This window comes from Coturnix japonica, chromosome 1 (assembly GCF_054131305.1).
Source record: "Coturnix japonica strain WE chromosome 1, WE-NBRP24, whole genome shotgun sequence".
Taxonomy (NCBI): Eukaryota; Metazoa; Chordata; class Aves; order Galliformes; family Phasianidae; genus Coturnix; species Coturnix japonica.
This window is the reverse complement of record NC_140663.1, coordinates 99003107-99017890: the sequence shown is the minus strand read 5'-3', so window position 1 is coordinate 99017890 and position 14784 is coordinate 99003107. Positions and strand designations below refer to the sequence as shown.

The 14784-nt window shown below is 42.6% G+C and overlaps 1 protein-coding gene across 1 annotated transcript in view; it reads right to left on the bottom strand.

Moving 5' to 3' along the window:
• PCP4 (Purkinje cell protein 4) overlaps window positions 1-7125 on the bottom strand; it is a 50255-nt gene extending 43130 nt beyond the window's left edge. Inside the window, exon 1 of the mRNA XM_015882850.3 lies at window positions 7050-7125. Coding sequence (XP_015738336.1) covers window positions 7050-7058 — 9 coding nt within the window. The 5' untranslated portion in view covers window positions 7059-7125. The remainder of the gene's footprint in view (window positions 1-7049) is intronic.
• Between the last annotated feature and the right edge of the window lie 7659 nt (window positions 7126-14784).

Below are 14784 nucleotides of genomic sequence, written 5' to 3'. Positions count from 1 at the left end.
GCAGCATACAGCCTTTGAGTTTAAATCATTAGAACTTGAACATTTGGCTCCCATTGTTGTGGCTTAAATCAGCAGGTGGCTTAAGCACCAAACAGCCTTTCACTTATTCCCCTAGCCCCCAAGTGGAATGAGGGAGAGACTCAGGAAAAAATATATATATAGAACTCACTGGTTGAGATAAAGATTTAATAAGACAGAAAATGAAGAGAAATAACAGTAATTAAAATAAATACATATTTTAAAAGATATAAACAAAACAAGCAACACAGTGCAATCACTCACCACCGAGCAATGCCCACTCAGCCAACTTCCTAGTTTTATGGTTTTGCATGATGTTATATGAGAAGACTGCGGGGTGACCTCATTGCAGCCTTCCAGTACCTAAAGGGAGACTACAAACAGGAGGGGAGTCAACCCTTTACAAGGGTAGATGGTGGCAGGACAAGGGAAAATTGTTTTAAGTTGATGGAAGAAAGAATTAAGTTGGATGCCAGGGAAGTTCTTTACTCTGATTGTGGTGAGGCACTGGCACAGGCTGTCCAGAGATGTTGTGGATGCCCCATCCCTGGAGGTGTTCAAAGCCAGGTTGGATGGGGCCCTAGGCAGCCTGGTCTAGTATTAGATACAGAGATTGGTGGCCTTGCATGCAGCATGGGGGTTGGAGGCTGATGATCCTTGAGGTTCCTTCCAACACAAGCCATTCTCTGATTCTAATGACATGAAACATCCCTTAAGACCGTTTTGGTTAGCTGCCCTGGTTCTGTCTCTTCCCAGCTCCTTGTGCACCCATTGGCTCCTCACAGCACTGCTCAGCAAGACCTAAAACATTGGTGTTTTATCAACACTGTTTTTCTCCTATAGTCAAAACACAGCATCATACTAGATGCAATGAAGAAAACGGATTCTGCTCCAACTGAAACCATGACACCCATTTAACTGTTTATTCTACAGTAGCTTCCCTAGTGTTGCTGGCAGTACTGGGTAACTGGAATCAAATGAGCTAGCTGAAGAGCAGAAAATAAAGCTGGTGACAAAATAGCTTAAACCTTCTGCCAGGCCCTTGGACATCAGGACCCTGTTTGTGACACTAAATACTCATCTGTACGCATCCTGCCATAGCTAGAACTCCCTCTCCACACATTAGGGAATCTCAGAATCACCAAGGTTAGAAAAGACCTCCAAGACCATCCAACCATCCACATATTCAAACAAACCATGTCCCCCAGCACAGCATCTAAATGCTTCTTGAACACCTCCAGGGCTGGTGATGCCACCACCACCCTGGGTAGTATGTTCCAGTGCCTAATTACTCTTTCAGAGAAGACGTTTTTCCTAACGTTCAACCTTAATTTCCCTGGGACAACTTAAGACCATTCCCTCTAGCTAGTTTAATGGGAGAAGATAATGACTCCCACCTTACTGTAACATCACTTCAGGAAGTCATAGAAAGCATTAATGTCTCCCTTGAGCCTCCTCTACCCTGACTAAACAATCCCAGTTCCCTCAGCTCCTCCCCATCAGACTTGCACTCCAGACCCCTCACAGCTTCATTGTCCCTCTCCAGACATGCTCCAGGGCCTCAATGCCTTTCTCATAGTAAGAGGCACAAAACTGAACACAGTACTTGAGGTACAGCCTCCCCAGAACTGAGTACAGAAGGACAATCACCTTCCTGCTCCTGTTGACTGCACTATTTCTGATACAAGCCAGGATGCCACTGGCCTTCTTGGCCACCTAGGCACACTGCTGGCTCATGTTCAGCCAGTGTCAACCAAAGAACCTGCAGACCTCACACATAATGAGCAAGCACAACACTCACTAGTCTCTAATCTGGTTATTTCTAAAGTTTGAAGTCAGAAGGACACCACCTTTAACAGCTTCCCTCCCCACTCCCTCTTCATGTCTTACAATCAGCTTCAACAAAAGTGGTCTATCATCATTCAGTCCACCTTCACCATTCTTACAGTATAAGGTACATCTCTGTTCTGGGTCACATTTCACACACTGCATACTAAGGCGATAAGGTAAGAAAATTCAATGTCTCTAAAATACTACTTTTCTCTTTAAGAGGAGAGAGAACGCAGCTGTAAATAATATTCAAGGCATGTAGGCAATCTTCACTTCTCTGACTGAACTTGTGCTTCTTCCTCCAAGTTTCATGTTGCTCATAAATAAGGGTATGTACCACTTGGTACGAATTGATCAAGTGAGAAAATAGCAGCTGAAGACCTGGCCAATGCAATACTTATTCCATACATTCTTTTATATGGAAGGAGGGAAGAGATGTGGAGAGCAAGGATAAACTGGGTTACTCCTCCCCTAATCCTGTCATTAAAAGCGAGTTTCACAATTACAGCTCTTCTGTAGTTGCCTGCTCTGAGCCTGTTCCAAAGACTGTCATTTCTTTTCCTAAGAAGAGACTAGTAGCCTATCTGTCCCCTCTATCTGTTTCCATAAGAGAAAGAAAGAATGACCGTCATTATTAAAAGTAGATGGAAAAGTAAAGGGATAAAGAATGTTAGCTATGATTTCCCCTAGTTTCTATTTATTTGGCATGCCTATTTTTGTTAAACTAGTGTCTAAACAACTGAGGAAAAAGAAACAGAACACCTTTTCTTAGAAAAAGAGAGGCTGTTATTCATCTTTATTAAAGGATCATATGCCTCACGAAGAATAAAGTGTTGCATAGCCCTGTGGCTTTAAGGCTCTGCTGTAACTGACAGGATGAAGAAAGGCATAGCTTTCCTCTGATGCACACAGCCTTCTCTCAGCCCTTTTCAACCAAGCAATGAGAGTCTCATGATTTACATACCCAGTGTCTAGGGTATGTATTACAAGTTCTGTTGTACTATTGTTACAAAAAGAAAAAACACAAACACTGACATATTTTCCAAGTCTATGAAATAAGCAGTAATACATAACAGCAAACACTGACCCATACACCTTATTTCATCACAAGCATGATCAAATCAGCATAGAAATGGAGGAAAGATGATTCTCTTAAGCTTGATGATACATTAGAAATGCAGGGACATTTGATTAAAAAATTACATGCCTTTGGAGCCTGAAATGATATTCTTTTAATCTTCCTATTGAAGTGCTGGATGCAGTTTTCTTGTTTTACAGCTACAGAGGTTTGCATTTGAAGTTACCCTCTTACAAGGAAAGAATATTATCTGAAGCTGACTGTCCCCTGCTAGAACATTCTTTTAATCTGTTAGCATTCTACACACTGCAAGAAAACAAGCTTCTCTCTAAACTGTACCACCTTCACCAAACTAAGGAGATTAGCTTCCAACCTCATTCTTAAGTGCTGTTTGAGAAGATGCCTGAATCCACTGGTGGAAGAGTGGTAAATCTAAAATAAAACTTGTTCTCCTTCCTTCTCTTTTGAGAAGCAATTTACTACACAGCCATTAAGTATATTTGAGTTAAAAACATATATGTTCACACACCTTTAAGTCCCACCCCTATCCTACAACAGCTGCACAGTTTCTTCCTCCAGTCTGCCACATTGTTGCACTTCAGATCTGAGCAGCTGTGTACCTATTGTGGGTATAACCTCAGTGAAACTGGTAGTTTAAAAGTTGAGGATCACTGCAGCATCTGGGGGAAAAAAAGCACTGTCATCATCCCACCCCCTCATCCTACTGCAAAAAGTCTGCTTGCTAAGACACCACCTTTGTGCCTAAGACACCAACACTTGTGCCTGAGGTTCCATTCTTGGCCACATTCCTCTTTTTCTGTAACAGCCTCCTAACTAGGGTATTTAAGTGATGGAAATACATCCCAGGTTCTTCTTTAACCTGTAAGGAAGCAGACACCCTATGTTGCTCTAGCAGACTGGAAACATGGCCACACCAAGAGGTACTACTTGCCTTGGAGACAGTCACAGTAGATTGCCTTGGTTATAAGGCATCTCCTCCCACTCCAACGACCAAGGTGAAGCTCATTTCAGGACAAGCCTTTGACCCCTATGTCAGGCATATCACATTTCTAGTGAAGACAACATCTTTTCCAATGCAACTGTTGTGTAACCATCTGAAAGTAGTCTGAGGTCCAAAATGCACAAATTAAGTACTCTGGGCTACAGTTGGGAGCTGCTTGGCATTCCCCACAAGATTTGAGCTGATGAGCCAGAAATACCCTGCACATCCCCATTACAGGCAACACAATCATGTACCCTTCATGATTCTCCCAGAGATGGGCACAATACAGCAGCCAAATTCAAGAGCCATAAGGCAACAGGAAGGAGCTTGCTGCAACCCAAGAGAGAAACAACAGCTGGAGTTCTTTGTATTCCCAGCCCAGCTAAGAGACCTAAGCATCCTACAGTCAGACTCCAAGAGTAAGACTGATCCCTAACAACAGCCAGAGCCATTCAACACAGAAGGAAAGAGCGGCAATAACTGTCATAAAGATATTCATATATAGTTAAAAATACTTCTTGCAAACTTTTATGCCAGAGGAATACTGTCTAAGCACGACCTTACTAACTTGACATGTCAAATAGTTACTCCACTGATAAGCTGTGAACCAGACATCGAAGATGACTTTCCCCAGTTCATCCTAGGTGACCAGAGATCTTTAATGGAAGAACAGCTGCATCTGCCTCAGACGCTGTATGACAGCAGCTAACTCTGAACAGCTCAGCCATTCTCTCCATGCTCATTAAAGATGAAGGAATAAACCTACAGACCTAGAGAAAAGGCTCCTCAATTACTTGAGAACAGATTTCCAAAGTTACTTCAACACCTAAAAGCTTATTTCAGTACGTAATGAACCACCTCCAGCTAAAATCAAGAAGCATCTAGCAATGAATACATTTGGACACTTCCATGATCCAACTAGGTAAACCCTTATACCTTAAGTTCCCTGTTCCAGGGCCAGATCTTCACCAAGCAATCAAAGCACCTTAAATACATTTTTAGACTAATTTCAGATGAAGACTTTCTGCACAGTTCTCCCCTCACTGAAAAAGTTAGCTGCACGAAAATAAAGGAGTACTGTAGTCAGATTTATGGCCGATTTCTCTTCAGACTTCTCCATCAGGACAGCAATAATCAGAAACTAAGTTAATTTTGTTTTAGACAGTAAAATAAGAAGCCACACAAAAAGTCCCAACAAATAACTTCCAAATGATCTGAAAGCTCTTTTCAGAGGTTGCTACAACTGCATTTTAAGTTCCACTCAAATACTAGCAATTATTAACATAAGCTAAAACCTTTCAGCCATCCCAACACCGTTTTGAGATAATCTTTCCAGGGCTCTACATGAGCCTTTTTTAATCACTGTCCTCAGATTCTCTGTCAGATTAGGACAAAGAAAATAAAAAAAATAAATCAGTTACAGCATTACAACTGAAATCCACCGAGACCCCCATCCAAACAGAGCAAACAGATGTTTAAGGAGCTTTCTAATCCCTTTTGCCCTTGCTTTTAAGCAGCCTTCTGAACTGGAGTGGTTTGAGTTGGTCCAGTTGCTCCCACCTGTCTTTCGGAAGAAGAATATTCTTTTGACTGTCGGCTTTCATTCATTGTAGCTGTGGGTGATAAATGCTCCAGTATTATCTGCTGAATGACAGCAGGACTGAAGGCATTGATTGCACTGCTAAGCAACGTAGAAAGACAGCATTTCTAGCTCTGAAGGTGTGCTAGAAATACTGCTCTGTGAGGCACCAGGAAATTTATTATGAATAAAGAACCCCTGTGGTGGTATTAAAAGTGATCTTAATGTTCATCAGGACACACCATGCACAAAGCAAGCAATATGATTTAAACTATGAAAGTGGAATTACTGAGCAAGTACAACCTGGCACAAGAATATAACCTGCGAGTGCCTTGCACATCTGCAGTTTGTATGGCAGGGTCATTCAACCATTCCTCCTCACCAGACAATTTCTCCCTAAACACTACCCTAAAGGAGCAGGCAGTGTGGGGGGCAAAGGTGTAGCTTCTGTAAAAGACTACAGCTCAGACTCTGCCCAGTGAATTCAAATGCAGGCAGCAGCAAGGAGAGGTCACAGAAGGCATGGTGCAAGTATGCTCGGGCTGTCAGATCTCCGCAAGCAGCAGGAAAGCACAGGGAAGCTTCCCTCTGCTTTTCCCACTTGCTTGACCCACAAACCAAAACATAAGCTTCTCCTCACAACTCTGTCTCAGGTCCTTACCTCAAGTCTTTTACCTAAGAGAGCACCAAAGCATAACAGTTGCACAACAGCTAGTCAGAACTGATACTGTGCTTTCTGTGTTGCTAAGACAGGAATAGCCATTTGTTAGAGAAGCAGCAGGTCTTCTATAACAGGAAAGAGACTCCAGAAATAGGTGGTAGGTGAGGTGTAATTACAGATACCACTACTCATCCCCATGGGAAAGTGCAATGAAGAATTCAGGATGCTGCAAGCTGACTCTGGCTGGCACTTGCCTGACTGTCAAGGAGTCATCCTGGCCAAGTACACACCTAAGAGAAAAACACTACTTTGCCCCCAGAATGCTTCTACTAAAACAGCCTATTCATTTACAAGCAGGCAGTGATCCTTCCAGGCTATGGAACTATCCACATTCTTTCCCTTAAATACTGACCTGGGAAGGATAATTATGAAGCTCACATTAGCATCAGACTACAGAGATGTCATTTTTTCCATGAGCTCCCACATCTGGCTTCTGCACAATCTGTTCTACAGTGATTGTGCAGGGAAAAAAGCACTGTAAAGACCTTTAAAGCCTGGTTTTCAACCCCCCAACTCTCCACCAAAGCACACGGTTGAAGCAAGGCAACACCTCTCACTTTGAAAGAGCACACACACCTGTAGAGACTCATTAAAAACCAGCTTTGCAAAAGCTACGAGCTTCATACCCCACATACAGCCAACAAACAACCCAGCCCCATCCAAATCACCCCTGCCTCCCCCAGCTGAGCTTAGGAAAGCAAACACCACACTCAACGCTCGGCGCCTCCCGCACCCTCAGACCCCTCTTCCCATCCACATACTTTCCAAAGAGCACCAGCAGTTCCCCCTCCCCTCCCAATGCCCGCTCCCATTCACCCACCTCGCTCATGTCTCCCGGCAGCCCCGCACACACACACCCGCCCGCACCCCTCACGGCAACACCCGCCCGGCACCGCACGCCCGCCGCCCCGCGCAGCCCTTTAAGAAGCGGCGCCCCGCGCCCGGCCCGCCCAGCCGTAGCCAATGAGAGCCCTCGGCCTCGCCGAGCCCCCGCGCTACACATCTGAGGAGCCTTAGCGCCCTCTGGCGGGCGGTTGTGGAACTACCTTTGGCCCTGCCTGTGGGAGGAAGATCTTTCAGCCTGGGGTCTGAGAGTGGATTTCTCCACCCATTTCAGGCCCTGAAAATGCCTCAGTCCCAAGGGTCACCAATGTCATGGCTACTGTGTCACCCACCGTAGCTCTATCACTAGGCCATACTTCAGACAGCATGAATCTCACTACGCTTTCTCTTACAACATACAGTGTTTCTCTGTCAGGCATCTTTCCTGGAGGGATGGAAAAGGGTGCTCTCGCTCATTGGCTTGACAAAAATTACAAGATAATAAAATGGGATTTTGGAAATGATGCAGTTATCCTCCAGCATCCATCTTCTGATGGAGCACAATGCCTGTATTTGGCAATACACGTTTAGATGCTCTGACTCATGTATCTGTGAAGAAATACAGGTTCAATTTGCTCTGAGAATGCACTTAACTCCCTCAAATTTCTCTCAAATCAATTTAAGAAAAAAAAACAAAAATTAAAGTAGCACTTTGGAAAGCCCAAGAAGATTGACGGCCTTTCCACACCCTGCAGCAGCCTCTTTGTCAAAATCCACATCCAGTGCTCATCTCAGTGAAGGGATTTTGCACTGCCTTCATGGAAGGCCCCTTTGCCTTTGCCTCATTGCAGCCTTCCTGTACTACAGGGGAACCTACAAGCAGGAATGGGAGGGACTTTTTACTGGGGTAGATAGTGATAGGATGAGGTGGAGTGGGAGTGAGTATCCAGACTAAAAATGGTGAAGTTCAGCCCCTAAAGCAGCTTTGAGTTATGTGACAACATTTTCCAGGTACATTAATATCTGTATTCTGACTAGAATACCATTGGTCTGTGAGCTTAAGGGGTTATTTCTCACCGAAGGGCTCACAAATGTGACAGAGACAGCTGAAAGAAAACATTTTCAGCTTTCACTGGTGCTGCTAAGAACCCTGCTGGTTGCAGGAGAATAAGGCTGGATCTGACATTCTCTTGCTGCTTACTTCAGTGGGAAAAGAAACATGCTGTGAGCATGGCACAGTCTGTAGTTTGTAACACGCCCAAACAGAATCAGCTACCTTTCCCATCATATACTTGCTCATCCAGTCCTGTGAGAGCCCAGCAAGGAGCAGTATGACAGTGAGGCGGGCTATGCTCATACACCAGCACATGTCCTTCCCGGGTACAGCTGCTGCCAGCAGCAGTTGCCAGCTACCCAGCTGGGTGGCAAGAAGCACATGTTCATTTTGAAAGTGCATGAAGAACGTGTGCTGGTGAGGTATGATATAAAAACAGATTTCTGTCTGAGAGCTCGTCTCTCTCATCATCAAAATATATGCGTCATATCCAGGTAGAAAATCTCACTGCTGCAATTCAGGCTGTACTCCACAAAGCTTGTTGACAGAGAAGGCTCTTTGCACTAGACTCAGTGGGGGAACATATAATGTTTTTATTTTCTGGTCTGCCTTAAGGATTTTATAGCCTCCAAGAGAGACACTCCACAGAGCATGCTGAGCTGCACCTAGGGAAGCCCAGAGGTACAACGGGCCTCATCACCCAGACAGTGGGGGCTGTCCCACAGTCCCAGTTCAGGACCTGGGAGCAGGGACAATGAGAGCCGGTGTCTTGAGAAATCAGCTGTCTATATTAGCTAGAAGCATAGCATCACAGAATCAGAGTATCTTGAGTTGGAAGCAAATTGCAAAGATCACTGAGTCCAACCACACAGAAACACCCAAAATTCACACCCCGTGTCTCACTGTCCTTGAACTCCAGCACTGGGGGCCGTGCCCACAGCCCTGTGCATCCCGTTCCATGCCCACTGCCCTGTGGTGCACCCCTTTTCCCTGACCCCCAGCTGCCCCTCCCCTGGCACAGCTCCATGCTGTCCCCTTGGGCCCTGTCGATGTCCCTGCGAGGAGCTGCAGACGCCATCAGGCTTCCCCTCAGCTCCTCTGCTCTAGGCTGAGCACATCAAGGGGCTCCAGCTGCTCCTCACACACCTTGCCCTCAGAGCCTTCCCCATCTTCATGGTAGAAAACATGGAGGAGAATGGGAGACACTCACTTCTCAGGGTGCTATGTTAAATGGGCTTTATTCTAAGGGTCTTAGATTAAAGATTCCTCTAGTATTTGTGTTCTATCATTTATGCTATGTGATGGCACGAGCTTTTGACTTTGAGGTACCCCTTTGCTGAAAGCCTTTACAGCCTCTGGTAATACTTTACCTTACAGGTACACCACAGTTCAGCTTTTACTTAAGTGAACAGTTAAGCAGTGACACTTCTAAATAGAGAAAATGTTCTAAGCTATTCTATTTTCAAGAGTTGTTATATTCTGAAAATTGACTATTAAAATACCACCTTCTTGTTCATCATGTCTGCACTTGCTATGCATTCAATCTTGTCTGCTGGCATATGACTACAATTTCACTGCTTCTTACTCCCACTTACCTGAAAGAATTAACATGGAGAAGAGCATCTGAGTTGGCTTTTGAAGTAGAACTGCTCACAGGCTTCCAAGGAGTTTCACCTGTGCAGGAAGACCAATAACAGCTCTTCTCTGCAAGTGCGAGCAAAGCCTAATTGGAGATTTATATGTTGCATATACATGACAAAATCTAATTGTACTGTCAGTCATGGTCACTAGCAGTAACAGTAACTGTGCAGTCTTGCTTCACTTTAAATCCTACCATTTAAAGTGTCTTGGAAATGGGCTGGTTTTATTAAAGTATGGCTAACTGCAGAAGTTAGAAGAACTGCTCCAGAAGACACAGAAAGCACAGGGGAAGGTAGGCTGACATATTTTCAGTCAAAATTTGATCCAAATTAAATCAAACCCCCCCAAAAAAAATAAAAATGAACATATGACTGTGCCTTGAAAGGTGTTCTACATTCCACTGGTGCTAGAATAGATTTGCATTTTGATTGTGACTGCAGAAATTGAAGTTTCCAAGGACTTGAGATCAGTGTACTGATGTGAAGCCTGTGCCTCCTTTTTGCTCTATGAATTTCTAAAGAGGTAGAACAATTTTACACAAACTTTGTGACAAAGAAGCATGTGTTGTGGCTTAAATCAAGGATGATGATTTCAAATTGGAAGGTTTTGTTTCAAAAAGATGTGTACATATGAATACTGGAAAGCAGAATGGGATCTAGAACATGACCTTCATTACAGAGAATGTGCTGTAATTATAGGCTTTGGTCTTCTTGATAGCAGTAGATCTAACAAGCATAGATCTGCACTCTGTGACTGGCCACTCATACAGATCAGCTAATTTGCTAAATAACTGAAAATGTAGAAAAAAAGATCAGTTTCCTCAGCCTTAATTCCCAATAGTACATATTTTTACCTTGTAATTAAGAAGCTAATGGCTGTATGTAGTTAAGGAACAAAGCATCTCTGAAAATCTTTGCCCTAAGGCCTGTATTATAATCTAACTTGTGTTCTCATACAAGAGCTAGGAGCCAGTGGTTTCAACAAAATCTTACCACTGTCTGTGTCACAAAAATATATCAAGTATAGCTTTGAAACTTTGAGACATTCATCCAGGTATCTGAATGATATGACTTACTCTACAGTGTGAGTAATCTTCTATCCTGAAAAACAAAACACAACCAAAACAGACATTAAAACTATACATATACCCAAATGCAAGTGTGAATTTTTCAGTCAAGCCAAAGAATTTTGAGGAATATAATTCATAGACATGTCCTGAGCTTTGGTGGAAAGAAAGCTTGTCTCAGCTTAAATTAAATTCCCTAAATGTTTCAAAGCCCAAAGAGTGCTGTGGGTTTTGACTTTTTGATTGGCTTTTGATTTGCGGAGAGGATATTAAAATGTGTAGTACCCAGGTATTATTTGGCACTCGCCCATGGCAGTTAACTTTTTAATTAAATGGTAAAAAGACATGTTAATTATCAGTTAACAATTTTCAATCTCTTTACAGACAAAGGAATTAATGTGATTAAAAAGATCCACAACAGTTATAGCTTGCGGTGTGTAGAGAGAAATAAGTTTAAACGTACTCCTTCCTTTACTTCAATGACTTTGGAGAAATTAAGGTTAAGGACAAACTCTCCATTCTCATCATCTTTTCTGTGCCCTTTAGATTAAAAAAGCAAAGAAAAAAATCAAATCCTCTGCCCCAAAATTCTCAGTGGTGTTTTGCAGATGTGAAGAGTTTAATTCCAGTACAAGCTGAGATCATTTGGTTCTGCATACCTATAACATATACATATAGCACACATAGCATACATGCACATAGGTATATATATGTGTATATATGTACATGCATGTATTTTTATAGTATATGTCAGGATTAATTAAGATATCTAGGAGAATCTCATTGGCTCTTGACTCTAGCACAGGAGCCAGAGTTCAGGCATCCTTTTCCCCCCTGTGTACTACCTGAGTCCTTATTCTGCACAGACAATGTCTCGGGAAGGCTCCCAGCTTCAGAGGAGCTGAAGTACTTTGCAAAGATAACGTCACTGCTAGTACTCACTGCTGCTTGAAGCTCAGTGGTCAGTCTTCTCTCCTTCAGCTACAGAAATCTAGTTTGACCCAAAATGATGGATATTGCTGCCAGACCCCTTTGTGCACCACCCAGTGCTGCTACAGTGACTGCTGAATCTAGTGGATTTCTTGTTCTCTGCAGAAGCATAGTGCTGAAGTTCAGAAGGATTTTTGTCCTGTTTGCTTTTCTTCTTTAGACAGAGCAAAGGCTTCAAAACAACCTCTGATCTTTGTGCTGCAGCACTTTCAAGCTTTGTCAAACTCTTTACAGGAAAAAGTAAAAAGTCAAGGCATCCAAACCCTTTCCATCTGCCCTAGAAACCTTTTAGAGTTACATTGCTAGTAAATACACGTAACGTATTCCAGTAAAAGAAAGTTAAGGTCATCATGTCAAGTGATCTATAATTGGCAGCTGCCAGAATAAAGATCCCAATGTAAATGTATTCCAACTCTGATATCACCTCATACAAATACACAGAGTTTCTTATTTTTTTCAGAAGGCAGTAGCCTGCCTTTGCCATGCAGGGTGGACCCAACTGAAGTGTGAATCAAGACTACATAGTCGTCTGTACAGGGAAAAGCTTATTGACATCTGAACTTACAGAAAGGAAGGTCAATAAAAGGAAGAAGAATTTGTCCCCGTTGCGTCTTTATTAGTATAATAACTTTCTCCATAACATCTTTACTGATATATTTAGAACCAACACCTTAAGTTTTGAGGTTCTCAATCTCTGTTTTTGGGGCCCTCTACCCTTATGTACCGGATTTAGAAATTGATAAAGTTAAAATTAACATTATCTAAAAGCTGGATATGGACTTGATTAAGAGTTCTCTCCTAGGCATATTTCCTACTTTCTGCTTATCCATGAAATTAGATCCATTCCACATATCAAGGTAAGAATATTTTGTTACCATTCAGAAACTGAGCTAGTCAAATAATAGGTAAGGTCAGCAGTTTTTGACTTTAGAGCCATGAAGTATGACAGTAGACCAAGACAGACTGTGCTGGCTTCTAGAAATTTAGTAATGGCATACTCAGAGTTCCAAACCCAGGAATTTTAACATAGCCTGTTCTGTGCCACTGAGTTAAATCTCTCCTTTGCTGAGAGCAGTATGAAGCATGTAAAAGGAAAGATGACATAAGTTATGAAAGAGGAAAGCGGCTATGCCTGTTCACTGTGTAAAGATTTAGCCTCATATGTAGATATAGCTAATTTGACTGGAACTTCTAAAATGAAATTATTTGGGGATTTTATTCATTTGTTTTTCGGCTGCTTGTTGTCATTGTTCACTTGGAAATGGAGACGACAAATAAAGCAACCACCAGCTGACCTATAGAGGAATGAATGCTTCTCACAAAAAGCATCTCACTTTTATAAGTTAAGAAATGTTTAGATCTGCTTCCTTCATCTTTTTTCTATAATGCCTATGTTACCAATAATAATGCGTATTTCAGCCATTTCCAATGGGCTAATGGTGACATTTCAGTTGAATGGCTGATGACTTTTCTGAAGGCCTTGTCCACCTGCTATTCTTGCTAGAAAGTACTCACTCTGACCCTGTATCTCTAATTGAGGTGTTATTATATAAAGGTTCTTGTAAAGGTCAACATAACTCTAAAATAGATCCATGAACACAAAAGCTAAGTGGTTCTCTGCCTTGACTCACTACAGTGCTGTTTTATGCAGCACGGAGTTTTCCTCGGTGGCATTTCCAAAGCACAGTAAGTAGAACAAAAGTAAGCTTGGAGGGGCTGGTCTCTTGGGTATCTCTCTGTGAACTATGAAACAACAGCTTTCCCTGAAGGTATTTCAGGACACCAGTGGCCACCTCAGTTTGTGTCCCAGAAGAGCGTCTCTGCTTTTTTCCTCCTCCTTTAAATTTCTAGTTAGTTGGGGGAAAAGAAGGTATCCAGGCTATTTTGCTTTCCCACTGTGCAAAACCCCCTAGGTAGGAACTGGCGCAGAAACTCCTCCTTAAAAAAGATGACAGTCTTCCACAGATGTCAATGGGAGGTAGCGTGAACAAAGCCAAGCCATGGGATCCCCCATTTGCAGCTTCACGGACTGGCTAACTAGCAGGGTGCAGCTTCTACTCACTTAGTTTCTTATCCTCCCTCTTTAAAATGCAAGGTAGGTCACATGTAGCTTGTTCAACACTTGCTGCTGCACAGAAATTAAAAATAGCTGCCTCGTGTTACTTAGTACTAGAAAAAAGCACCCTTAGATTTAATGCATTCTTTTGTAGTTGGTCCCTGTGCTGTGCAGCTCTAGTGCAATGAAGTTTAGAAAGATCTGGCATTTACCTGGGGACACTTTGATTTGACTAAGATAAAATTCTAGTGCCTCGTTGTCCCCAAATAACCAGAAAAAAACAATATTTTAAGACAATTTGAAGCAGGTTAGTGGACTTTGCAGGGTATAAGAGTGCTGGCTGCGGCCCATAAAGACAAGCTCTGATCCCAGCTGTAAAATTCAATAATAGTGCTGTGTGTGTTTACATTCTTTTCAGGCATTTTGTTTGTATGAATAATTAGTAGATTCATTTATATAAATTACCAGAAGGAGCTTGTGAAGGTCAGTGGAATCCAAACTCGGGATCTCTTAAATATTTAGTTTATCATCTCTGTATTTAAAGCTTCAGAAGCTGAAACTTTAATGGTGTTATGCAACTGCAAGCAATGAGCTCACCTGATATTGAGGAAGGGCATTAAATAACATCCCTCTTTTCCAGCAAAGGCCAAAAACTTGCTAACTGCTTTTACAGAGGGTATTACTATTTTGGTGAGTATGGCTCTACCTTGCTTTTTGCTTCAAAGGGATTCATGGAAGTGCCTCTCAAAGGTGTTCCCCTAGGGGCCACAGCACTTTTGGGGTTTTAACACATGCCCAAGTTGTCTGAGAGGCAGAAAACCTTCAAATCCAGGCCCCAAGTGCAAGGGCTCATGCTGAACATGTCTTAGTTGGTGGGAAAACCCTGCTGGTGCTGCTTAGCTTGCAGATTGACTCAGTGCCTTTAA